This window comes from Anser cygnoides, chromosome 3 (genome assembly GCF_040182565.1).
Source record: "Anser cygnoides isolate HZ-2024a breed goose chromosome 3, Taihu_goose_T2T_genome, whole genome shotgun sequence".
Classification (NCBI taxonomy): domain Eukaryota; kingdom Metazoa; phylum Chordata; class Aves; order Anseriformes; family Anatidae; genus Anser; species Anser cygnoides.
The window spans coordinates 93,997,086-94,023,772 of NC_089875.1; the positions used below are offsets into that span (position 1 = coordinate 93,997,086).

A 26,687-nucleotide genomic window follows, 5' to 3' on the forward strand; every position below is an offset into this window, starting at 1 on the left:
AAAGCTCTTCCTGGGTTCATATAACTACCTGAACTACCTATATTTAAAATATTACATCTCTGATTTCTACTGGTTTCAGAGGAATTCTTGAAAATAATACTGCTGAAAAAAAAAATAATATAGTAATAATAAACAACTCTTGAATAATTTAACAATTCTTAAATGTTTACATTTATTATATTTTAGTCATGATTGCTAAATACTGAAGTACGTAGTACAGGCATGCTAGAGCCAATATTTAGAGGTCTTTTAGGGAACTTCCAGTTACAGGTCTCTTTAATTTCTTTTGGATCTCAGTAAGAATTAGTCTAGAGCTTTCAGTGTCCAAAGATGTAAAACATACTATTAATCTGATGACTTCTACTCTGTAGGAAGGAAAGCTGAGGAAATTTCTGAATATATTTATTGCATCTACTGATATGTTTCATCAATGTACATTCATGAACTTTTTTACAGGATTCCTTCTGATTATACCAGACTATGTGAGATGATATATGCACTGAGATGGGTTAGTCAATAAACATGATTATGACTGCCTAAAGACTAGGAGGTGCGGCATTTTGCATGTTTGCATAAGTGAATTAAAAATAACCTAAGAAATGTAACCCAGATTGTTACCAAAGAAGGATGTATATTTTGTCAATCATTTCTTTCTACTTTATCTCTTTTATACCTAAATTCAGTTCAAATGGGAATTTTTGTTTTACCTGTTTGTCATTAGTATAATAATTTGACTCAGAAGTTTTAATCAAAATTTAAGTTATCTTCTTTCTTTTCATATAACATGTTCCATTGGAAGATAAAAAATATAAGTTAATTTAAGACTTTAAGTCTCATCAGTCACAGAACAATAGAAAAACATATATCTGCAGATTGCATTTATAATGACACCTGATTAGCTGATAATTGGTGACTTCTTTCTCTGTGAGAGAGGGAGGTTAGTTTTGCTAGAATATAACAGTCTTTGGGTTTTTGTTTTTGTTGATTTTTTTTATTTGCTTTAAAACCTTCTTTAATTTTAGAAACATGGGAGTTGCTCACCATTATTAATTCCAGGCTCTTCTTGCCTGAACTACATATATATTCATTGATGGCAAAACTCTATGCTACCCTGGGAACAAATGAATGACTAAACTAAATAAAATTTTGCTATGAAATGCACAGAGTAAATCTTATGGATTCCAAAGATATGCTAGGAAAAAAATAAAAATAAAAAAAAATAAAAAAGAAGGAAAAAGAAGATGGGCAGAATAAATCATTATGTAGAATGCAGTAAACCTGTTAGCACAGAATTCACAACCACTTTTCAAAAATATGTGGCCAACTTGTGCATTCCACTATCTAAAGCTGTCATTTATCAGCATATTTTCCAGTACTAGCTTAGAATTTTCATCCTGCAGGTGCCTAGATTGTTTTTAAAAATGGGGCTTCATAGGATATCAAAGTACCTAATTCACCCAAAAAATGAAGTGTAAAATTCAATATGGAGTTGCCAACACTACTTTATACAAGCTATTTTAAATTGTGAAATAGTCTAGCTTTACTAGAAGAGACCTCTAAGTGAGATATCTCACATAGCACATTTATTTTCTGTGTCAAGTCATTTAGGTGCTTTCAGAAATGTAATTCAGGCTTTTTTTGTGTTTTTAATATCTCAGCTAGGTTTATGGTGCTGGAAAGGTAAGTACTAACAAATTACACAAATTTAGATTACAGATTAGATTACACAAAACAGATTACACAAAGATTGTTATTCATGTTGTGAAAATTTTATGTTTTTATAAAATAGAACGACCCAAAGTATTATGAGTGTTTCACAATAGCCAATAAATACATGATTTTATACATCCCATCAAAGAGGCTGTACATTCAATGCCTTCTGAAGGGGTTTTGCCACTTTTTAGCAATTTGTCCTTTTCCATTTAAATAAAAACATACAATCTAGAGGAAAATTAATTTGGGGGTTAATGTAGTTAAAGACATGTTGATCTTCCACATTATAGACATAGGGTTTTGTAGCAGTGAGGACCAAAATCTGCAAGTAACTAACAACTGAAGGCCTAAAGATTAAAGTAATGAAAGTTGGAAGTAAAAATACATTTATTGATTTGACAGAAACAGTTGAAGAAAAAAATAAATAAATAAAGACCCAGGTTTGATCTACAAAAGCTGTTTTGTCCCTACAAAACTTGTCATGCTTCATTTTGTAGTGCATTTTTTATGTTCCTAAAGAGCTTACTAAATAGCTAACTTCACCAATATATTTCTATAAATCTCAGTCTGTTTTAATTTTTAAATAATTTCCATTACTATAATACCTATGGTTTATCTTAGAGTGTTCAAAAATGAGTGTTCAAAATTTGAAAAAATAAATTGTAAAGTTTTTCCATGTATGCTACTTACCAGACTTGTACTGATCTTGTAAAATTAAACTGCCATGTAGCTTTTTAAAATCTCAAGCAGTAGTACAGTGTATCATTAAACATGAGTGTAGGAGCCAAAGTTACACAAAGTAATTACACTACTCAGCCATGTGACTTCATGCTGTTGAATGTGTGGTCTTTTCACATCTTTAATATAAATTTCAAACGTAGTTACTACATTTGTCTACTACAGATATCAACAATTTGAATCGTATCATTACAAAGTTTATCTGACTGATAATAGACTACAAATTAAGTTCAGAGTTAGAGTCTCATATTAAATTAGAAGAGATCTATTGATGCTTTGTAATACATCATTTTTTTACTTTACATGTGATACAAGCACAATGGTTGTATCACATGTAAAGTAAGAAAATGATTTTTATACTTTTCTTTTTTTGTAACCATTTCCTGCAATAATCTTGCCATCATTTTTTTCATTTTTCTAGTTTTCAAATTCGTCTGTTTATTGATCGGAGCATTTTCACCTCTTTTTCATACTCAGTAAATTTACATAAACCTCTTAAATGTTAATTTTTCCATTTGGGGTTTCTATAGTTGTTTCATTCCCATTAAATAGTAATTCAGGTGGGATTTGGGATAGGTTTTTTTCTGTATACATGACATTAAGCAGAAGGTATAAAAAGGAGGCCTACAGGAAAGATGGGAATGGATTCTACCAGTGAGTGCAGTGACAGAAAAGGTTTAGAACAATTAGAACAATTTAGGAAAAAATTACAGTCTACTCTGTACATTTTTCTTCCTTCTTTCTTTCTTTCTCTTTCTTTCTTTCTTTCTTTCTTTCTTTCTTTCTCTTTCTTTCTTTCTTTCTTTCTTTCTTTCTTTCTTTCTTTCTTTCTTTCTTTCTTTCTTTCTTTCTTTCTTTCTTTCTTTCTTTCTTTCTTTCTTTCTTTCTTTCTTTCTTTCTTTCTTTCTTTCTTTTTTCAGTATATTTCCCAGTCTGTGTACTTCTTGGAGATGTAAGATCTAAATATTGATGTGGTCTTTTTAGAAATAAAAATCTTTAAATAACTTGAATCTTAAACTTACTGTTGTCACAATATTACCAAAATATGTACAAGCTTGGCTAATATTTTAAACTGTTACTCTACTTATTTTGTTGAACTAGACTGAGTCCCTTCAGTTAATATAATGATTAACTATCTTCTCATCCAACATTGGCTGGCAAGTCAGCAAATCTGAGCAGAAGAAATATAGAAACGGGATTTTATTTTTTATAGTAATATCATCTTAATATACATATATAAAGACAAATAACTTTCTTTGATAGATATTTTACAGAAAATTATAATATATTAGAATTAGGAAAATAAAGTATATCAACAATATTTTACCCACATTACGCACTATGATCAAATTATTTGTGTTTCAGAAAAATAAAAAAACACAGCATTTATTCAAAATTTCAGTGAAAAAAAAAATCTGTTAAAAGAGCCAAGAGAAACAGCATAAGTAACAAACATACCTATGGGACATAGAAAAAAATATTTCAGTATTTTCTTTCATGTTAAATTTGTTTTTAAGCCCATTGTTTAGCCTTTGGAAAAGAGGGAAGTTGAAAAAACAACTGAACAACTTAGATCCTAAGGAGAAGCAGAAGCCCCAAAGTCTCCACCACTTAAAAAATAAAATGCAATAAAATGCAATAAAATAAAATGCAATAAAATAAAATGCAATAAAATAAAATAAAATAAAATAAAATAAAATAAAATAAAATAAAATAAAATTAAAATAAAATAAAATAAAATTAAAATAAATTAAGTAAAGAAGGGATTGGATTTCAATAGGCAGTTAATCATTGCCACTATGAAGCATTGAAGCTACTACTCATTACTCCATTAAACAGAAGAGAAGAAAATATGCCTATATTTCCTCACGAAGAACAGAAAGGTTCAGGACCTTTCAATTTCTGATGGGGTTTTTATAGACGTCCATATAAGTTTTAAGTAACACCTTGCCTGTTGCGAATTTAATAGACTTACACTGTTCCTCGAGGCATGTTCCCTTTCCTATATTATTAAGCTCTTCAGGAGGGATGTCGCTCTTCATTTCTAGCTGGCCAAAAACACACAAACAATAAAGTAGAAAAGGTTGGATCATATTTGTTAAAAATGTGTTTCTTTTCTTTAAGGTTTTTCACCTATCATTTACTAATAAATACTGCTTTTATTTTCTGCAACAGCTCTTGAAGACCAGGAAATATACATCCCTGTATTAGTAACATAAACATCTAACAATAAATGCCCTTTTGGTCATTTAACATTTTTCTTTCATGTGTGATTTTTTTTTCTATTCAATTTATTTTTGCTGCTTTGCCCACAACACCTTCTCATAACTGAAGTGGTTTCTGCCTGTTTCCTGAGGAAACGTCCTCTCAAATATCTCTAAAAAAGCACTTTCTGCCTACTAGTTCTGTCCTGATTCCTGTCCATACCAGATTAATCATACATTGTCTTTATGTTGCAAACCCAGGAAGATATTTCCCTTCTAAAAAAAAAAAATGGTATTTGCCCAATAGAAGGAGATAATATGAGCATATAAAGATGGTCTGTGAGCATGGGTAGGTCCAGCACTGGTACAATTTGATTTGATCTGTTCACAAATAAGCCTATCCCGGCAAAGCAAAACATTAGATTGCAGATGACAACAAGCTGAGTGGTGCATTTGATACAATAGAAGGAAGGAATGCCATCCAAAGCTGGACAAGCTTGAGAACTGGGCCTACATGAACCTAATGAGATTCAACAAGTCCAAGTGCAAGGTGCTGCAACTGGGTCAGGGCAATCCTGGACACGAGTACAGACTGAGAGAAGAACTCACTGAGAGCAGCCCTGCAGAGAAGGACTTCAGGGTTCTGGTGGACAAAAAGCTCGACATGAGCCAGCAATGTGTGATTGCAGCCCAGATAGCCACAGTACTGCATCCAGGTCTGGGGCCCCCAGAACAACAGGAATGTTGATCTGTTAGAGGGCCACGAAGATGATCAAGGGGTTGGAGCACCTCTCCTGTGAAGAAAGGCTGACAGAGCTGGGGATGTTCAGCCTACAGAAGAAAAGGCTCCAGGGAGACCTCATTGCAGTTTTTCAGTACTTAAAGGGGGTTTATAAAAAGGATGGACAGTGACTCTGCTCAATTGAATAACGACAGGATAAGGAGGAATGGTTTTAAACTAAAAGAGGGGAGATTTACATTAGAGGTTAGGACAAAATTCTTCACTCAGAGGGTGGTGAGGCATTGGAAGAGGTTGCCCAGAGAGGTCGCGGATGCCCCATCCCTGGAGGTGTTCAAGATCAGGTTAGATGAGGCCCTGGGCAACCTGATATAGTGGGTGGCATCCCTGCCTATGGCAGGGAGCTTGGCTTAGATGATCTTTAATGTCCCTTCCAACCCAAGCCATTCTATGATTCTATGATCTTACACCTCTTGGATTCTCTCTTCTCCCTTCCCTGATCTAGCTGCATCCCCAGGTTTTCAGCCAGACAAACATTAGTGCCTTTGCACAATTTAAGTAAAAGTCTCTTTCGCATTCATACCTGTATAGAACATGCTGAATACAATGCTAGTCCACAAATTACAGAATAGGCAATGTCATCTCAAAGAGGTGGAATATTTAGAAGAATTATATGTGAGCCATTAGCAGCACATCTTGCATTTTTGTATAAGAAAGGCCTTGTCACCTGAGGGGTAGCTGGGCAATTGCATTAATGTTATGTGGAGAAACTGTTGCCTTACAGAAGGGCATTTATTTATAAGGGAATTAATCACCAGACTTTTAAAATCACCTTCCCCAAAGATGCATAAGTAATCACATCATTTTACTGTAGTAAAAAATGCAGAGTATTAATGGCTTCCCTATTAATGGATACACTGTTAGATTTTCTTGTGCTGCATTGTAAACCCTGTCAGCCTGCTGCAAGAAAGGCACTTTTATATCCAGACTTTATGTGAGTGGGTAGCATTGGTATCCTTCGTAAAAGTCAAAGCTCTCAATTTGAACATTAAGGCTATTCTTGCTGCCCCTAGCAGTGATTTGAACACCCCTTTCTGCAACAAACTGAGGCATTAGGAAATGATTTTAGACTGGAAATAGTATATCTGTTAGAACTAGGGTGATGCCCTTTTCTCACCCTAGAGAACAACTGCCTTCCACTAGCAGTGACAGCAAATGCATGCTGCCTTCATAGTGACCAGGATGTCATCAGCTCAGAATCAGTCCAACTCTATTTGCTTCAGCAATTTTAGAATTTCTGAGGTTTAGTCAAGATAAGAAGTAAAACAAAAAGTTTGTAAGGACTCTTGATGAGTCTTTCCAGCAGTGCCATAATTTTGTCTCTAATAGGCTTTCCTCTGATGGAAGCTAATGTTTTTTTCATTCATTTGCTTTGAAAATGTCTGTTTTCAAGTCTGATGATTGGAGCTTTGTATAAAGCACATCAGTGAGCTTTGATACTGCCTATTTGGTCTAAAATTAAGATTGTAGCCCTTATAATCTCTCATGGAGATTTGCACTCAGTCTCTTCTGAGACCTAGATTTACAGTGCCTTAAGTAGATTTCATTTTCATTCAAACTTTCTTGAAATTTCACATGCAGTAAAAAAATGTCATTCACTGTGTTTGATTAGAAATGTACATGAAGTTGTCAATACTGTATTCTTATTTCAAAGATTAGTATTTATTGTACCAACAGAAATATTGGTGCATTTCAGGGTCTAGATATATGAGAGACAATAGCTTGTGATTCTTTTCCGAAGAGAATTGTTAAAAATCTATTTCAGTTTTGCATTTAAAAGGAAGGGCAGCTGATAAAACTCAGGAAAGTAAAAGCAAGAATTGAACTGCATTAGACTAATTACAATGAATTGTTAACTGAGCTATGCAAATAGGAATTAATTTAATTACAGAAATACTTTCATTTAATCAACAGAAATCTGATGGTCCTCAGATTAATAAAGCCTTATCTTGGAGTTAGTTTTAAAGTGAAAAAGAGTGCTGAACATTAGTAATGGCACAACTTAAGAAGGACATGACATAAGAAGTGGGTTTCTATAATTTCAGTTGTCAAACTGAACATAATAATAATAATAACATTTGAATTATCATTCTTCTCTCTATTCCCAGGCTATCTGCTGTTTACTGCCTACAGTGTATCTTGGTCCTTGACTGTAACTCCTAGCAACCACTTGTTCCAATTAAACTGAAAATAAATCACTCTCCCATTAAATAGTTCCTTTTTTTATGCTAACCCTGAAATATTATTGCTTCATTCTAAGTAAAGTGAATATATATGGATGTAACACATGCTGTTTCCTGAAATAGTCTACTCTGCCTTATGCATAAATGCTTTAGAAAATACTAATTTTTCATTAGGGGAATGAAAAAATAAAAGTACTGAAATCACATTAAAGCATAGAAGCCTAGTATAATCTTTCACATATTTTGCTCCTTGGGAAATATTTCTCTTCCTAAGATAAATGGTTATATAAACACAAAGCCCAGAGAGACTTCTATTATATGTATATATATTTAATGTTAACCCGTAACACCAGATATTCATGCAAATGGCACTACATGTTATTTTGACCAAATGATCCTTATCAAAGGTGCCAGGAATGTCATTTGAATTTCAATGGATTACCATTCAAATTTAGTAATAAAACTATAGAAGACTAGCAGGGATACAGTTATATCAAACATTGAAATATTTTATTGCTGTTGTTTGATTTTTTTTAGACAAAGGTACTGGAGGGTATTATTCATTTCACATGTAAAAGTAATAGGAAATTCTGGAAATAAGATTCAGTTCCTTAAATAAAAAATCATTTGCTTTCATATAGGTCTATAGGATACTCCTATTTACTAATTCATTCCTGATTATTAATCTTCCACAAGTTTTATTTTATTGAAGTGAAACAAACAAGAATTCACTGTATTGAAAGACTGTGGTGAACCCAGACTATTGATGATGTCTTTAGTTTCTTGAATTTTCCTCTTTAATCAGAGGAAAATCTGATTAAAGATTTTCAATCAAGCTGATAATTTATGTTATTTTTTTCATATTGAAGCTTCTTGAATCAGCCATCTCCCAATAGAATATGGTCTCTGTTAAGGGCATTTATTTTTCTGAAAATTTGAACAATATATCATAGCTACAAGTAGCTAATCATTCATCAGTGAACACTAAGGAGTCTTCAGTATTTTCAGTAATTGTCTCTTTTGGGGTCTAACTAATGGAAGAAGTACTTCCATGATCTGCCGAAGTTGTTGACAACAAAAATACAAAACAGCTATGTTGAAAATTATGCCATTGTTACTGATATAAAGTAAAGTAGAAGGTTATGCATCAAATCTATGCAGTTAAAAGAATTTGCCTTGCACATTTTTAATTTAAGCCTCTGGCCTCCAAAATTTGTAGATATTCTTTACGCACTTGCAAGTTGGACCGATATGTTGTTCCCAGCTACATTTTTCATTGCTTAACAAGTATTATACTTCTTCAAGGATTTACATTCGACTTAAGATTGTACAGATCTATTTTTATCCTGCTTCCTCTTTAGCTTGCTAACAACAGCATTCAGAGGTCAGCTAACAGCATTCTAGATCTTAGCGTGGCTATGAAGTTAGTTATTTATTTAAACATAGCTAAACAAGAGGTACTGATAATGACAAAAATGTGAACTTTTAAATGGGAATTTGGTATGAATTCCTAATTTTACATAACCTTTAAGAGGTTTTGTATACATTTTGACTCAAAGTTGGTGAATAGATTTGTAAGTTTAGAAGAACAGTTCATCTGTTCTGGCCAGAAGTCTTTATACTGCTTACCTATATATTGGGTCTTCTATCTTGCATATGGTTAAAGTACTGCCTTTCAAAAGCCATCTAGCCTTGACATGAAAACATCAGCAACTGTAGAATCCCGTTCTTTCATGGTAGTCTGTTACCTCACTTGTAAATATGTGAGGCTTTTCTAACTATATTTGATTCAAATTCTCTCTTCATTCATTTGCTTTTGTTATACTTTTCTCCACTGAATTAGAACCCTTTAGTGTTTGACATTTTCTCCCTCTGAGGGCTGTAATCAAGTCACCTTTCAATCTTCTTTAGAAAATATATTGAATGTGACATATATTGAATGACATCAGGTTTTGGAATGGTAAAATAAAAAGCTCAACACACTGGTTCTCCAGAATTCCTTTTATTGACTTGATTTTTCAAACTCATCAGGCATGGATGTTCAGGTGACAGAGCATTGCTCTTGCTTTCCACGGAAGATTCTGAACACAATAAATAATAAAGTAGAGGAATGCCAAAGACATAGGTAGCTTTAATGATTAAATAACCATTCCTGCTCAGCACGGAATTCTTCCTAAAAGATGTTAGATAGTTGGTAAAGAATTTATTGAATTCACCCTAGATAGACCTATGGAAGTTGTGCTTTGTATTTTAGATCATGAGTACAGTTGCTGCCTCAGTGTCTCCTTTTAAATTGATCCCCTTTGATCTGGTTAGGTAATTGGCTCCCAATTCACACTAAATGCACTCTTTTTCCAAAGTAGCAAATATATAAAAATATATATACAATATATTTATATAAATATATATATTGCCCTTTTGCATGGTGAGGCCAAGGAGAAAAGAGGTTAAACACTTTTTTTCTTGCTGTCCTTGAACCCTGCATTCTTCCCTCCCATGCTGTAATTAACAATATTTCCTTATCTTCTATCAGGTTTTTCCCTATTCCTCTTCTAGCTACCTTTACTGTTCCCTAAATATATATAAATATGTATAACTATGTTCTTTTTAGCAGAACAATACCCTTTTCCTTGCTTTGCTACAAATGAGCACAGCATTACCAAAAAGGCACTTCTTTGATCTCTTTTTCCCAATTGGCCTTCATTGTACTGTGTTATTTTGTTCATTTAGCCTTTCACTGTTCTAATAATCCAATCCAGTGGCAATTTTAACAAAGGCTGAGAATATTTTTACACTGGTGGCAGGAAAAATGATGAGGATCAGAAGGATTGGGGGTAGAAACAATGGAAGAAGCAGCTCAGTAATCCACTTGGTTTGTAGAAATATGCCTTCTGGCTTTTGTAGAGCAGTTGGAATCATTGTTTTGATGATCTGTCTTCTCTGGTTGTACAATGTGTGTGAGACAGGAGTACCCAGATGTTCCCAAGTCAAAGGAAAAAAATAAACAAGGGAAGCTTTGATATATAGTGTCAGCTTTCATGAAAAAGCTCATCTGTGAGTGCTGCTGTATTTTACTGAACTATAAAAGGACAGCTACTTATTAAATTGAATAATAAGAAATAATAGACCAATTCCCCTCACTTCATGTTGCAAATGTTCTCATGTATGCATGAATACTAGTCAATAGCTTCATTCTTCGAGCAACCTTGTCTAGTGGAGGGTGTCCTTGCCCATGGCAGTGGGGTTGGAACTAAATGATCTTTAAGGTCCCTTACAACCTGAGACATTCTATGATTCTATGACTCTGAGGAATGGCATTCTTGTTTATTCCTATTAGCAAGCCCTAACGTTTGCAAGTTGCTATATAGTTTTACTGTAATTTTGTTACTATGGTGATGAGGAATAGCAACAAATTCAAAAAGGGTACTTTGAATGTCCTCTGATTCTAAAGAAAAGTGAATAATATGTCCTAAAAAATAAGTCCAATTCATCTTGCCTTTCTGAAACAACTATTTCCAATGAATGGACTGAGTGATAAAAATTAAAATGTGGTTTGACCCTTTTTCTGCTAATGGTATTTTCTTGTAAGGTGTTTGCTGCATCAGCTGTTTTTGTATATAATAGAGATTGATTGTGGTATTTGGATCTCTTGGTAAATGTTCCACGTACTTACAATAGCTCCATACAGCTAGTATGTATTGGCAAGAAAATTTAGTGACCCACATGTTTATCTACAGGTTACTTTAGAACAAATTAGCTATGCTTTCTTATGTTTTACAATTCCGAGTTAAAAGCATTCTGTTTACCATTTCAAAAAAAAAAATCTTTTTGAAAAGTATAATTTACTGTTTTATCAATGTCTATTTTTAATTCTGTTGATTCAAGTGACTGACAAAATATGGAATCAATACATGCTACTACCTGAGAATAGATTTGTTATGAATTTAATGTTATTGCTACAGCAAATAATTGAAAAGTGCTTCTGATGTATGTATTGAGAAGGCATTTTAAATCAGAGTTCCTTCATAGCAGAATGTCAAAGTACAGGATATGCAAAAAAGCATATTTGCTATACAATTTTCCATAAGTAAATGGAAGTAAATTCATTCTGCTATAGTTCTTCTACTTCTTTAATGTTACACAGTTAAAAAAAGTTAATTGTCCGAAATATCTATGCAGCTCATAACTGTGATGTGGACAGATTTGTAGGCCCCTGACTGAATTTACAATAATTGAACAGGACATGGAAACTACTGGACATAACATGAGATATTGCTGAGCATAATATTGCTGAATGAGTAGCAGACAAGTTATAGATAAAGCCATGAATGATGACTGGTTTTCAAAGATGGTTAGGGGAGAATTCAGAGATAATTGTAATTGGGGGGGGGGAGGGGGAGAGAAGAGAAGAGAAGGGGAGATTGAGGATTTGCAGGGGGATTATATTCTTGCAAGGCCAACAGCACTAGGCAACCATATCAGTAATCCCATATAAAGCTAAGATTTTCTAGGTCACCATATCAAAAATACTGAATTTGTGTACGAATGTGACAAAACTGGGGTCAAAGGGGACAAGCATTTAGGTAAGGGTTATTAATCTAGGAGGAAACAAAGGTAGAGAAAGGTAGGGATTAGGGTGGATGGAAGTAAAAATACAGGAAAATGCAGAAAAGAGGTGACAAAAGGACTGGTGGAGTGTAATAAGGCTGCTGCTTATTATGTTTGTCTGGCTGAGCCCTGCATCTGATCAGTGTAGTCTCTGCAGAATTCTTTACTACCTTCTATTTCTGTGTGACCACTCTTTTTACTGGGCAGGGGTTGGGCTTTTAAGCTGGACTGGCCAGTGGCTATAGTGACACCCATATCTGGAAAGACTCCAAGTCTCAACTAGCAAGTTGGTAAGAGGCTCAGGATCTGTGTATAGATATCAGCCAGATTTAGAACTCGTGCTGATGCTTGAGGGCTTCATGAATCTGGGTCTATCTGTGTTTAGAAAGTGAGGAAGTGTGCATGTTCATTGGTGAGCTTCAATCCTGACCAGCTAGAGATGAGGAGAATGAATGTTAAAGTCATCTGTGTTTTACATGCTCACGAGTATTCTTTGTGCCTATGTGGTATGGGGAAGGATACCACTTTCCATACCCATCTATGTGGGCACCGTGAGTGTGTTGTGTATGCGTGTTTGTGTGTGTGAGTAACTACTGAGAATACACTCAGCCTCGCTGGACCCAAAGTAATGGGAACGACCTCCTTCATCTGGAAGCCCACTGGATTCAGCTTCCTTTGTGAGGCAGACGTGACTGTTCCCTGTCTCCTGGGACCACAGTTCCCTATCTCTTCCTTCATTTAATAAAGATGAGTTTACTCACTCACGCATATTTATGCCATGTGTATTCACCAAACAAACAAAATATACAGGGGTATTCTAATTTCTTTTCTTTTTTTTTAAGTGGTGATAGTTTACAGGTGTCTCAGTCAGTAACTAGAGCTTCACAATGTAGATAATTTAAGAAAAACACAATAAATAAAAACATCTAAATGCCTCCTAAAATTAATTAATTAATTAATTAAAGTGAGCTAATGAGAAATAATAGGCAAACACAAGATAGTAACTGTCCTGGGATCAGTAATGTTTAATATCTTGATCAATGACATATAGACTGGGATCAAGTGCACCCTCAGCAAATTTGCAGATGACACCAAGCTGAGTGCTGCAGCTGATAAAATAGTAGGAAGGAATGCCATCCAAAGGGACCTGGACAAGCTTGAGAACTGGGCCCACATGAACCTAAGGTACTGCACCTGGGTCGGGGCAATCCCAGACATGAGTACAGACTGAGAGAAGGAGGCCCTGAGCAACCTGGTCTAGTGGGTGGCGTTCCTGCTATGACAGGGGGGTTGGAGTTAGATGATCTTTTATGTCCCTTCTAGCCCAAGCCATTCTATGATTCTAATATTTATGGGCAGCATATCAAGAAGTATCCTTCTCTCAAACACACCCTAATTTCCTATGTTCATTTCTTTTAGGTCCTTTCTGTGAGGAACCTAGTAATCCTTGTGCATCTCTGCCATGCCTAAATGGGGGTCTATGCCAATATAATCAGTCTGGATATATTTGTGATTGTCCAGCAGGCTTTCTTGGTCACAGTTGTGAAATTGATGTCAATGAGTGTTCTTCAAGGCCATGTAAGAACAGAGGTACATGTATTGATTTGCCGAATGTAAGTATAAACTTCAAAGATCTATATTTGAACACAGTGCTAAACAATTTAATTATAACTTAGCATTATCTGTATGTATTATGTTCACAATATTTCTGTGGTTAAAATGTTTGAATTCCACATTTTCAGTTGTTTAGAGGATACTTACAAAACCAACAATGTTGTTTCATTTCTTTTTTTATTTTTCTCTAATAAAATCTTCTGATATAAACATGATACAACAGTCATCTTTATTACCTAGTAGTAGTCTCATATTGTTGCTTTTCCTGTGATATCTGTTTTTAATTTTATTATTTTAATTTATTTTATTTTATTGTAAAATAGAATAAAATTCACGCACACTCTCCAAGATTTGATAATAGTCATATCAGGTAGTATTTCAAACTGCATTGTCAATGTTTTTTCATTAGCATGACTATTGCAAATAGCAGTGATTACACAGAAGCAATATAGTCAAAGAAGAGTTCAAAAGCTCAGTTACCATAAACCAGTGATATATGCTCATTCACAGAGAGAGAAAAAGAGAAGTTGCTAAAAAACATGATGGGTTTCTAAATTATGCAAACTGTCTAAATATTTCATGTCTCCACTTAATTCTTAGCTAGTAAATATACTAGCACATACTAGCAGTAGTTTGTTTCAAACATATAAAAATCTCTCAACAGATGATAAAATAAAGTTCCTTGATCATGCTTTTAGGACCAGTTCTGAAGCAACAGTTGAACACTACCAATTTCACTGGGGGAGCAACCCCCCCATATACTTTCCCTTTTCTTTCTGACATGAAAAGGCCTGTAGAGAGCTTTACATTGTCCAGAAAAATAAGGATGAGAGTATCAGCTCTAATAAATATTTTGTTGTAAAATAATTTACTGTTCTTGCTGTGTAAATTACAGATTGCAGTAGGTGGCAGATGTCTTTCAGCATCATAAAGAAGCATATTATCCGTGCTTCATGTTGGGGAGGGGGGGGGAAGGATACAAACCATTTTCTTTCCTTCTCTAAATATTGAATACTCTTATATTATATAATGTAATTCCTGCACTATCACTGTTTGATAGAGATTTTCACACTGAAATAAATTTAGAAATGAGGAAAAACAAACAAGTTACAAAGCACCTTCTGGATTCAGTTATGAAATCACAAAGCCAGACAAATTTATAGCTGGTGTATTTCGAACTAGCAAACTCACCTCTGGTATAATTTGTGCTGGAAGTCCTATTCCACTTGTCCTAAATTATGTTTGTAATCTATTTTGGGCTATGATTGTTTTTTGTTATGTATTTGTAGTCTGTTTAACATGATGAGACACTGTCCTGTTTAGGGTCTCTGTAGTAATGGAAGTAAATACTAATTTCTGAGTTGCCTTGGGTACAAAAAATAATTATTTCCAATTTCCTTTTCTTCTATAGGATGTGGCATGTAGTTGTCTGCCATTATTCACTGGCAAGTTCTGTGAGAGAATACTGAATCCATGTGAATTGTTGCCTTGCTTAAATAATGCAACCTGTGTAGCTCAACAACAGAACTATAACTGCCGGTAAGATTAGAAATTAATTTATGTCAGTATCTTGTAGGATCACTTGATGTCATTGACTGCAGAAAGAAAAGATGTCATCAGTTATAGAGTGCACAGAAAACTATAAACACATTTTAACAATTTTTTCTTATTTTCTGGTGCTCTACAATGTAACATCTTGAAAATTAATTGAAGTGATAAAAAAAAAAAGATTTAAAGCACTTAAGGAGTTATAAATTGTTTCCTCATCAATTCTGTAAGATAAAATATGTAAATCCTGATGGACCGACAATATGTGAGACAATTAAATTACAGATACCATTCCCATTCAAAGGATATGATGTTTATGTTATGTTTCTGAAAGGGTAAGACAACTGTGTTCATTCCTAATTCACAGACATGCATTAGTAGGTCTTAGATTCATCCTTTAAGAAGCATATTAAAAATTTCTTTATTCAGAAAGACCATACTGAAAATTGTCCATTTGCAAATAACAGAAGCGATGCAGTAGGTATACAATTTCATTCCATTTTAAATAGCTTTATAGATATTTTCTCACACTACTGAGGAGTACAATTTGTACTCTTCAGATTTGCTTGGCTTTTATCTGGTTGCCTTAAAAAAAATCTGCTAAGCATTACTGAAGTGTAGTAAACAACTTTCAAATTTTAGGATATTCATTAAAGCAGAAAATTGATAGCTGTGGTACACAAAAGCCTGAAAACACATTACGAATGAACTTAGAAACTGCAAACACATAACAGAAGTATAGAACATAAAGTTACATAAGAGGAGATTCAGATGAAAACTTTGGAAAAATAAATACATGTAGAACTATGTTTACAACTTTCCCATGAAAGGGAACAAGAGGTTCTACATACATACAGATACACACATAATCACACACACACACAGTTGTTTTCCCATATAGATATGCATAGCACAGAACAACAGTGTTACCATTTATTTTCCAATATTTGAAACACTGATGTAAGATATTAATAATTTACTATTATGTAGCCAGTTTTTTACACAGTATGTTGGTGCATGAGTTAGTGTGAAATGATGCCTAAAGCTTACATTTAAAATCTGAATAACACGAACAATTAATACCAAGATGCAGATTGCCTTTTCTCATAATAATCATAATAATAACCATAATAATATTGAAAAAAATATTCCAAGCCCTGTGTGTAATGCTATTTCAATAATTTATAATTTCAAAAAGCACTGCTAGAGATGGTGCTTTAACATGAACCTTCTTGTACCACTGACTGTGGTTAATAAAAATAGCTATGCAAAGGTATGGTGTTTTAATGGTCTTTTTAGTGATATAATATGTGAGAATAAGATAGATATACATTATTTAGATCAATATAATAGAAAGTAGAAATGGAAAATTAACAACCCATTTAAATTGGTTATGAAGAGAACCACTTAAGTTATATTGTTAAAGGTAGATACCAGAGGTTTTAGTCTTGGGCTCAAAAAGGGTACAAGCCTATTCGCTACTAATACCAAACACTAAGATCCTATTAATAGCAGTGTTGCCAAGATTTTACCTTTAGTATTTGTGTATTATTTATGCATTCAGTTGAGCTATCTATAAAATACATATTTGACAAGACAGGCAAGTCACATTTATGGAAAGCTGGTTTGAGATATGCAATAAGGATTATAAGCTTATTATTTTAACACCAAGAATGATTTTAAAAGGGAAAGTAACATCCTAGAGAAAACATTACTGGATACAGTAATAAGCAGTGCATCCTTCAACTTTGTACAATGTCAATGGTTTGGCCCTGAACGTACCATTCAAGTAAAATCTTTTGCTCATGTTCTTTCCTCATGTTATTCCCTAATATCTAAACTATACAGCAGGCTTTCTTGGTGAAGGAAAAGAAGAACTAAAGCAAGTGATTCATACTTTCCAAAGTGAAGTATCCAAGACAGGTGGTTATATGAAGCACTTTCTGAAGGTTCCCAAGGTGCTGTGTAGAGAGGTACAGAGAAAGCCCGGACTGTTGTCCTGAACTAAATACTAAAACTGTAAACTTTTAAAGTTAGATAAAAATGGCCACATTGGAACTTAAGTTTCAAAACCCATCTTTAGTTTTAACATTCAGTCACTGAAGGATCAAATTAGTGGTTACAACTTTAAAAATGTTATTGTTAATAAATTAAATTTATTTTCTCATTTTTGTGAAAATAAAATCAATTTTCCACAACTTAATCCCAAATGCTTAGGGAATGTAAATTATGTGCACATTTGTACCCTTGTACTTGAAAGAAATGATTTAGGTCAGAGAAAGCATTTTAAGGGAGCATGTCAGGTACTTTTCACAAGGAGACCAGATACAGTAACTTGGTTGTGAGTGCTGCACTCTTGACAAAGTGAGAGTGTTGAAATGCAGAGGCGTGAAGAGCTCTAGAGAGGTCCAACTATCAGAAGGTTTTACTAATTTTAAGATTCAAAATCCCCTTTGTAAATGTGTCTTGCATTAGTTACTTGGATAAAAAAATAATAATAATAATAAAATCAGAAGACCTATAGGAACTGTGATTTAACAATTTCAGTTTTGTTAAGTTACAAACTTTGAAGCTTTCTGGGAGCGAGTCACTTTTTTATAATTTATTTTACGTGTGAAAAGCCTCAGGTAAATTAATATATATATATATAAACATATATATATAAATATATATATTTTATATACATATGTTAATATATGTTAATTAATATAAAATAATACCTTATTTAGATATTTTTATTTAGGAGGATTGGAGCCTTATTTAGGAAGATTGAAGCTGGTCATTCAAAGATCTAAGTGGAAGTTTTGTTTCACTTTTGGTAATAATTTTCAAATACTGTAGATGACTATATCTAGTTATTCCATAAAAAAGCCACGTTTCTTTTGGTGTAATACCTGATCGACTTAAATAGTATTGTAGCATTTTAAATAAATATAATGGCACTTAATCTACATACATATATAAATAATAGCTGACTTGACCTTTTTGTTCCTTTTATTTTGTTTTGGTTGTGCCCACTTTATCTGCTTCTCCTTATGCTCAGGCTGCATTCTGCTTATATCCATCACCATCTAAGCTTCTATCTTCTTCTTTGAGAAAGTAGTTGTTTTCCAGTCTAAACATAACCAAACAGATTTGATTTAATTTTCCTCACTTCAGTTATGATGTATGACTATCTTGTATCCTAATTCCATCCCCTCAGTCTTCATATCATATACAACTTTGTGCTAAGAATCTAATAGTAGCATTTTTTCTTAAATGTCAAAATTTAAGGTGAATTCAAATAGGCAGTGAACAAGGATATCCATCACAATAAATTGTGACTGTTTACTTTGTAACTTCTTCTATTATTCATGTTCTTTAGGACAATAACAAGTCACAAAAAATGTCAAAGGATGTTCTGAGAAAATTTGTTTTCTTAGTGCCATATTTGCCACTTTACTGCCAAATTTTTTGCTGTTAATTTACCTTATATTCTCTGACATTTTCATGTCTGTTGCAAAGAAACAACAAAAACAAAACTATTAAAAATGTGCAAATATAAAAATTAGAAGAAACAACTTTAAAAATTGGTTTACTAAATTATCTATTTTATGAAACAGTCATAGATTACTCAAGTAAATAGAACCAAGAATAACAGAAGCTCTCTTATCTGATTCATATCATAGCTGAAAACCTATCAGTAAAACAAATATTGTAATTGAGTTAATCTTTGTTTTTAAGTGTGATTTTAAAAACAAATTATAAAAAAAGATACTATATAATTGTTTATATACATGTGTAATATTTCCTTTATGTCTAGTGATGTAACTGCCTGATATCTTTCAATAAATCCCTCATATCTTTGCTGAAATAAAAGCATCTAAGCATTATGAAAAAACTTGTAGCTACAATAATTGAACTGGACATTTTGTAAGAATAGACTTTGCAAGAATTCTGATTCCAAGTATTCAAAAGGGTAACAGTTGCATTTGGTGTAGGATTTCATACAGGATTTGCATGCAGCAACTATTTCTAAGAAGAAGGTGAGGATTACGTAGTCCATTGCTACTTGTGGGTAGCATAGAGGACCCTCCTGCGGTTGTTTATACTAGCTTAAAGAAAGAAGTATTGTAAATATCTATGTAGAGAAGGTTTTCCTATATCCACTGTCCTCCTTCCACATGGTCCTCATGGTCCTACAAATAACCTGTGTGGATGCTGTTAAAGGGTTTGTAGTGAAAACCAGCCTGTTTGACACTTTACCAAAAGCTAATAAATGACTTATGCCCCTGGACATAGTAGACGTCTCTGTGCATCCCTCAGTGGCATAGCCATACACACTGATTAAGCTTCTTTAGAATTCTTTAACTGATTTAGAAAATACAGTTAACTCAGAAATTTTCTATTGAAAATTATTGCCTCTACTATACTTGATATTGAAAATATATCTGCTAATGTTGTACACTCCATAATTATGAAAGGCTCCATGCATTCTGAAAACATCTTCATGATTTCCAGCTTCTGGGCTGAGCCATGAGACAAAATACCCATCAGAAAAAGCAAAAGAAACCTCCTATCTATTACTTTTGTGTTCCTTCACCATCACAATTTTTCAGCTAACTGGACGTTTCCTTTCTCTTTTACTTAAATATTTTCTACCAGAAAGAGCCTTTAAAAAGAGGAACATGCTTAGTATGTCTCTAAGTACATACCTAGTGAATTAGACAGGGATTATGTATCTTTCAAAATACAAAAGAGAGTTTTTGCACTCTGGCTTCTACTTTTGCTCATGTTAAGCAAGATATAAATATTCAAATATTTATTTTTCTGCAGTGTTCTGTTATCTCTTTTGAATAAGACTTTTTTATTATCCATTTGAATCTCATCTTTTTTATTGCAAATTGGATTCTTTTTAAACACTGGAGGGCTAGAATAGAAAAGACTATTCCATAATGATGAATGCTGGCATGAAGCAGAAGAAATATCTATAGCTACTTTTAAAATAGAATGAATAGCCACAGCTCCATTCATATCACATAGAACCAACAAACAGTCACAACACAGAATATTAGTTTTTTCCTTTAAAGAAAATACAAAATTACAGTTAAGCAAGCACAAAAACAGCCATGTGTTATCCTCTGAACGGGTTCCTTACATTGTTTCTTCATACCTAAGTGTGTCATTAGTGACTAGTCTTTGCTGATCATTAGCAATGATTGATGCTAACTATTTTAAACCCCATTTACAATCATATTTCTCATTTTTCTCTCTGATGATTTAATTGACCCATCCTTTCTAATAGATTTCCAAAACCTTGTTTACAGCTTTTTATTAAATATCGCCTCATTCTAGATTGTGTTTGTTTCCGGAAGATTATATGAAGCATTGGTATGAAAATACTTTAATCAATGAAAAAAATATTTTATGGAGAAGTAAAAATATCCAAACTCATGAAACTGATTTTAATTGCTTGAAAACATGTTCTGCTTATTCTAAATAACGTTTGAGATCTGTTCTGTTACTGCAAGAATATTATTTAATAGAATTATGGAACATAATTAAATACAATTAACTTTTAAAATCCAACCCCTCTAAAATACACTGGTGTATTTGCAGCTGCATGCCAGGATTCACTGGAAAGAACTGTGAGGAAGTAATTGACTACTGCAGACTGCTCAGCATCAACTGTCTGAATGAAGGATTGTGTCTTAATATAATTGGAGGATTCACTGTAAGTAATTTAATACACGTTAAACTAATTCAGTGTTCCAAAGTATAAAAGCTTCAGAAAACCAGAACTTGAAATGCATTCATTACTCTAAGAGACAAGAGGGACATACATTTATACGGTTGCTGTTTATTTAAATCAATAACACAAAGAGTACTCGCTTGGGTGATATGGATTTTTTTATTACTTTTCTACTGAGACAATGTTTTGCTTTTTATCAAGTAAGAGGACTGAAGAGTATTTTTATAGTTAAAAGAATACATAACTAATTGTGTTCCAGTGCTATTATCCACACAGATAATATTCACAGCTATGTTACAATCTTTAAAAATGCATTGCCTTAATTGAGTACATCTGTTGCCATTGTTTAAATTTAATAAAAACACAGTAGTTTGATGATGAAACTGAAGTGTGGTGAGGTTGGTTCTAACTGACAATTTGGGGAAAAAAAAAAAGTAAAAAAATACACCATAAGTCAGGCTGGTTTGAATTGAAATAGCTCTTGAAAATTCTGAGCAATATCCATTATATACCAAGATTTTTCTGGCCATAACTTGTCAATAGAGAGGAAATAATAATTTCCCCCAAAGCAACTTAAAGATTACTCTAAACTAGCACTCATTCTACAAATAATGGAAAGTGATCACACAATCAAAGACTTCCCTGCAGTCTGTCTGAGACCAAACAGTCTGGTATCTCTTCTCCCTTGGAATTTTGAAAAGAGGAATGTAGAACCTGGAAAAGGTGAGTAGAATCAGAATCTTCTAAGTTCGGTATAGCCTTCTGGTTTTCAGACTGCTCCTGGGAGAATTAGAAGCAGTTCAAATTCTAGACTGAACTCAAAATTCTCAGGATTCATAATCTTTTCAAAAGCTGTTTGATTATGTTTTATTAGAAACAATATTTGTCTTAACACTGTTCTGGTTTCCACTGATCCGTTTAGGTGTTCAGGCAAAATATATTAGGATTACTATTACTTCTTGTGACAGGGAGCTGGAAGAGTAGTCTACTCTGTAAAGGAAGGATTGCTGGGACCAAGTGTTACAGCAAGGCAGGCAGGAACAGTGAATGTCCTCACCAGCAAGGGGCATTGTCCCTCAGTAGCCACAAGAACACTGCAGATCAATGTTCAGCCAATAGCCCACTGATGCCAAGACAAGTCCGTAGTGATGAAGCAGATTTGCAGTCAAGCTGAGCAGTCAAAAGGTCAGAATCAGCAAGATACAAAGTTGGATACAGACCTACTGACAAAATAACTCAGGAAAAGTTCTAGTGTAAAGACCTGGGTTTTAACACAGCTCATGAATGGAAGGCGTGTAACTGGACATCTCAGAGTGGGGATTTGTTTTCACAGCAGGCTGATCCAAGGTGACACTTCTGTGTCATGTCTGAGCCGACCTTGAACACAGGCAGTTAAACCTGTGAAAGAGGGGAAAAAGGTCACAGAGGAAAAGTGCAGAGAAAGATAATTTTAAACTGGTTAGGCCGATTAGAGCCTGTTGATGCATTCAAGTTCCTGACAGTTTCTCTCCCAACTTAATTTGAATCTGAATGCTCCTTGCATGTAATTATTCTTTCAATACAAATCTTACTGACTTTCTTATAGTCACAAAAGCTGAACAAGCATAGATATTTTCTCCCCAGTGCTTTCCAGCTGACACTTTGTGTTTGGTCAGGTTTCTTGAGTCTTACCTGATCTCAAATTTGCTTTATACAGGTGACCAAAGATTGTTTCTCCTATCTATATATAGGAACAAAGAGAAAAAAAACTCCCAGTCCTTTGTTCACAGTAGTCGGCTCGTATTTTTGCACCTAAGTCTTTGTGCAAGTTCTAAGTCAGATTCTGCTGTGGACTTTTTAAGCATCACTAAGAATCAGATTCATACCACTGTTGACTGCATCACAGTCACCTAGTTGCTTCATTTTGTCCTTTTCCTTGGTCCCTGATCTTCATTGCCACAAGCTGCTATTTAGGTTGACCCATAACTCATTCAGCTGCTTGCAATTCTACAGAAAGGTAATCAGATCTGTAACAGATCTATAACAATAATTTTATTTAAGAGCATGAGAAAGTTAATGAAATAAATACACGTGAATCATAAGTTGAGCAATTAATTAACACTGCTTTTTACTGGAAGAAGTAAGTATGTAGTATCTGCTAAATTCTGAATACTGATTTAAAAAAAAAAAAGCATTTTAGGAATAATTTTTGCACTGTCAACAAATATACATTAACTAGAGAAATAGTACTTAATGTATTTTAAGAGTAACCTGAGGCAATTTGCAAGATATTGTATATCAGACATTTTTACTAAGAGTATTAAAACATACACTTATAGAAGAACATAATTCTTGCTTTGATGAGTATGCAATATACCCACAGAAGAATAAAATAGATGGCTAGTAAGTATCTTTATCTGATAATTTGCCCCTCCATATTGTTGCCCTGTTGAACAGGTTTCCCAGAGATATTGTGGATGCCCCATCCCTGGAGGTGTTCAAGACCAGGTTAGATGAGGCCCTGGGTAAACTGATCTAGTGGGTGGTGTCCCTGCCCATGGTAGGGGGGTTAGAACTAGATGACCTTTAAGGTCCTTTCCAAACCAAGCCATTCTATGATTCTATGATTCTATGATTCTATGATTGTTGATAACAGATGCAACAAACAGGAACACTGAGCCCAGCTCTGCTGCACTGAAATAAGGAGAGTCAAGAAAAGAGTATACTGGTGTCTGTATCTCACAGTTAACTTATCTACATGATAGAAATGTTATATTCAGGTCCAAAACATTTATTTCAGCTCTTTTCACATATTTATATCTCATGTCCAATTATGTCAAGCAACAGCAAAAACTAGAGTATACAAATTAAATTAAATTAAAAAAAAACACACAAGTAAAACAGGTGTCTGACAGTGAATGTTGTCATATGATAATCATCAAAAATACACCTTCATGACCAGTATAAGATGTGATACTCCCTTAACAGATACTTTGTTAGGTTATAAAATGTAGCCAAATGAGCTGGCACAGCAAAGGCTGGATTATTTTATTTAGACTTCAATGCCTACAGTAGTGAGTGGTATGGTATAGTATATGACAGAATCACAGAATCATAGAATCATTTAGGTTGGAAAAGACTCATAAGATCAGCAAGTCCAACCATCACTTAACACTACCAAGTACACCACTAAACCACGTCTCCAAGAGCCACATTCACATATCTCTTAAATACCTACAGTGATGGTGACTCCACCTCTTTCCTGAGAAATACTTTAAGAGACCTTAGGGACTGTTGAAAGAATTTTTAAGAAATCAGTGTTGAATCTTAAGATGTAGTTTAAACATGGATTTTAGATTTGAAATTCGTCTCTAGTTTAGCTTCAAAGTGTAGTAATTAGAATTGAAATAGTATAGTTATATGTTTTCAGAATTGTAACATTTATCAGCACAAATCCTCTATTACTAATTAGCATTAATTACAAGTAATTGTAACACAAATAAATATTCTGCTTACATTTATTATGTTCATTAATTTACTCTAAATTTCAAAAACTAATTCTGCCTCTGTGAAGAAATCTCTAGGTCTAATGTATGCTAACTTTATGTTAGAGAGTAATACTTAGGAAGCATTTACTGATGTATTGTGTCAGATAAATATAGGTATTGTTACTTCTTAGGAAACTGACCTCATGTTTCATGTTCTCATAGTTCTTACATCTCAATTTTAATACCTCATAATTCAGAATACAGCTGTAGTAGCAACAAATGATATCCTTTGTTGAGGATATCTGTTGTTTTCTATCATCCTGGGAACCAAAGTAATGATGTATACATGGATATAGGATTTATCAATAGAAAAATAGTGTGTAGTTGCATAATTAATTGCAGTTAACATAGCTTAATGAAAACAGATCATATCAGACAAAGTTGACTTAATGAGATAACCTGATGGATAGTGATAGAGAAATATTTTCTGCTGCAATTCCCTCATGAAACAATATAAATCATTTAATGGAGCATGTTCAGCTCTAAGAAAAAAAAAAATCTAAATCTAGATGACACTTTAATGGATCTAGGCAAACAAAAAATATTGACACAAGATAGTTGAATATTCTGCTTTTTCTAGCCTCCCTCCCTCCTCAGATGAAGCACAAGATCCCACAGTGTGTTAGTGTGTGTGCTAGATGTGCATGTTATGGCCAACTGCCAAGAGGACTGTAACAGAGCTAGATTTCTTTCATAGATAAATTTTTGGATTTTTTTCAGAATTAGAAAAAAAAAAAACAAAACATAAAAAGTGTTCTAAAAGAGTCTGCATACACAAGAAAAAATAATCTGTCAGTTACACAGCAGTGACTGTTTCCTGATACTCAGTGATGATTAAGACAACTTTGAGCTCATGTTAGATATTGAATTTGACATGAGATCCCACCACACTATTGATGAAGGGAGAAGGACAATCCATATAGTCAAAAACAGAAGCACTTCTGTGTGGACGTAATTCTTTCAGGAGAGGGCATATCATGGGCAGTTCTATCAAAATTGTTTTAATGAGGCTGAAAAACTGGAAACCCCTATAACAATGAGTTTTGTAGGTTACAGACTATTCAAAACTATATACTTAAAAGTATGTACAGATTCACAAAGTGTAGGCAGTCCATGGGCTACCAGTTTTCCTTAGAAGAAAAACAAAGGAACAACTATATTTAAAATATTTAATTCTAGGTACCAAAAGATGTTGAAGTCACATTAGCAAGGAAATGGTTACTTTTATGTATAGCGCTGTGCAGCTGCTTCTTCTATGCACCACTGACTACACCATAAGCATTTAAGAAATTGTTAGGTAGTAAAATGCAGTGTAATGCAATGTATCAGCAGTTTTAAGGTAGATCAGCAAGGCCAGGTCACAGCTGTCCTGTCCTAGTGAATAACTACAGTATACATTAATTTTCAGTAGAATCATAGAATATCCCAAGTTGGAAGGGATCCATAAGGATCATCGAGTCTAACTCCTGGCACCACACAGGTCTACCCAAATATTCAGACCATGTGACTAAGTGCACAGTCCAAACACTTCTTAAACTCCAACGGGCTTGGTGCCGTGACTACTTCCCTGGGGAGCTAGTTCCAGTGTGTGACAACCCTCTCAGTGAAGAACCTCTTCCTGATGTCTAGCCTAAACCTCCCCTGCCTCAGCTTGACACCATTCCCTCAGGTCCTATCGCTGGTCACTAAAGAGAACAGATCGGTGCCTTCCCCTCCACTCCCGCTTGTGAGGAAGCTGTAGACCGTGATGAGGTCTCCTCTCAGCCTTTTTCAAGTCTGAACAGGCCAAGTGACCTCAGCAGCTCCTCACGTCTTCCGCTCTAGGCCCTTCACCATTGCCATCTTTGTAGCCCTGGTAGGATATAGTAGGATCTATTAATTGAAAATTAATAGTAGGATCTACTATTAATTTTCATGAGGATCTAAAACCCAGGATTCCTACAAAAGATTGAGGGCTGGAGAACTTATTGTGGATGGCTTCTAAAAGACATGAAGCAGACTCCTTCCACTGATATTAAAAAA

General features: G+C 34.0%; 1 protein-coding gene across 3 annotated transcripts in view; it reads left to right on the forward strand.

Moving 5' to 3' along the window:
- EYS (eyes shut homolog) overlaps positions 1–26,687 on the forward strand; it is a 953,299-nt gene that overhangs the window by 159,140 nt on the left and 767,472 nt on the right. For all 3 annotated transcript variants that reach the window (XM_066994734.1, XM_066994735.1, XM_066994736.1), the window contains 3 exons: positions 13,665–13,858; positions 15,271–15,398; positions 21,006–21,120. In XM_066994734.1, the coding sequence (XP_066850835.1) occupies positions 13,665–13,858; positions 15,271–15,398; positions 21,006–21,120 (437 nt within the window). The remainder of the gene's footprint in view (positions 1–13,664; positions 13,859–15,270; positions 15,399–21,005; positions 21,121–26,687) is intronic.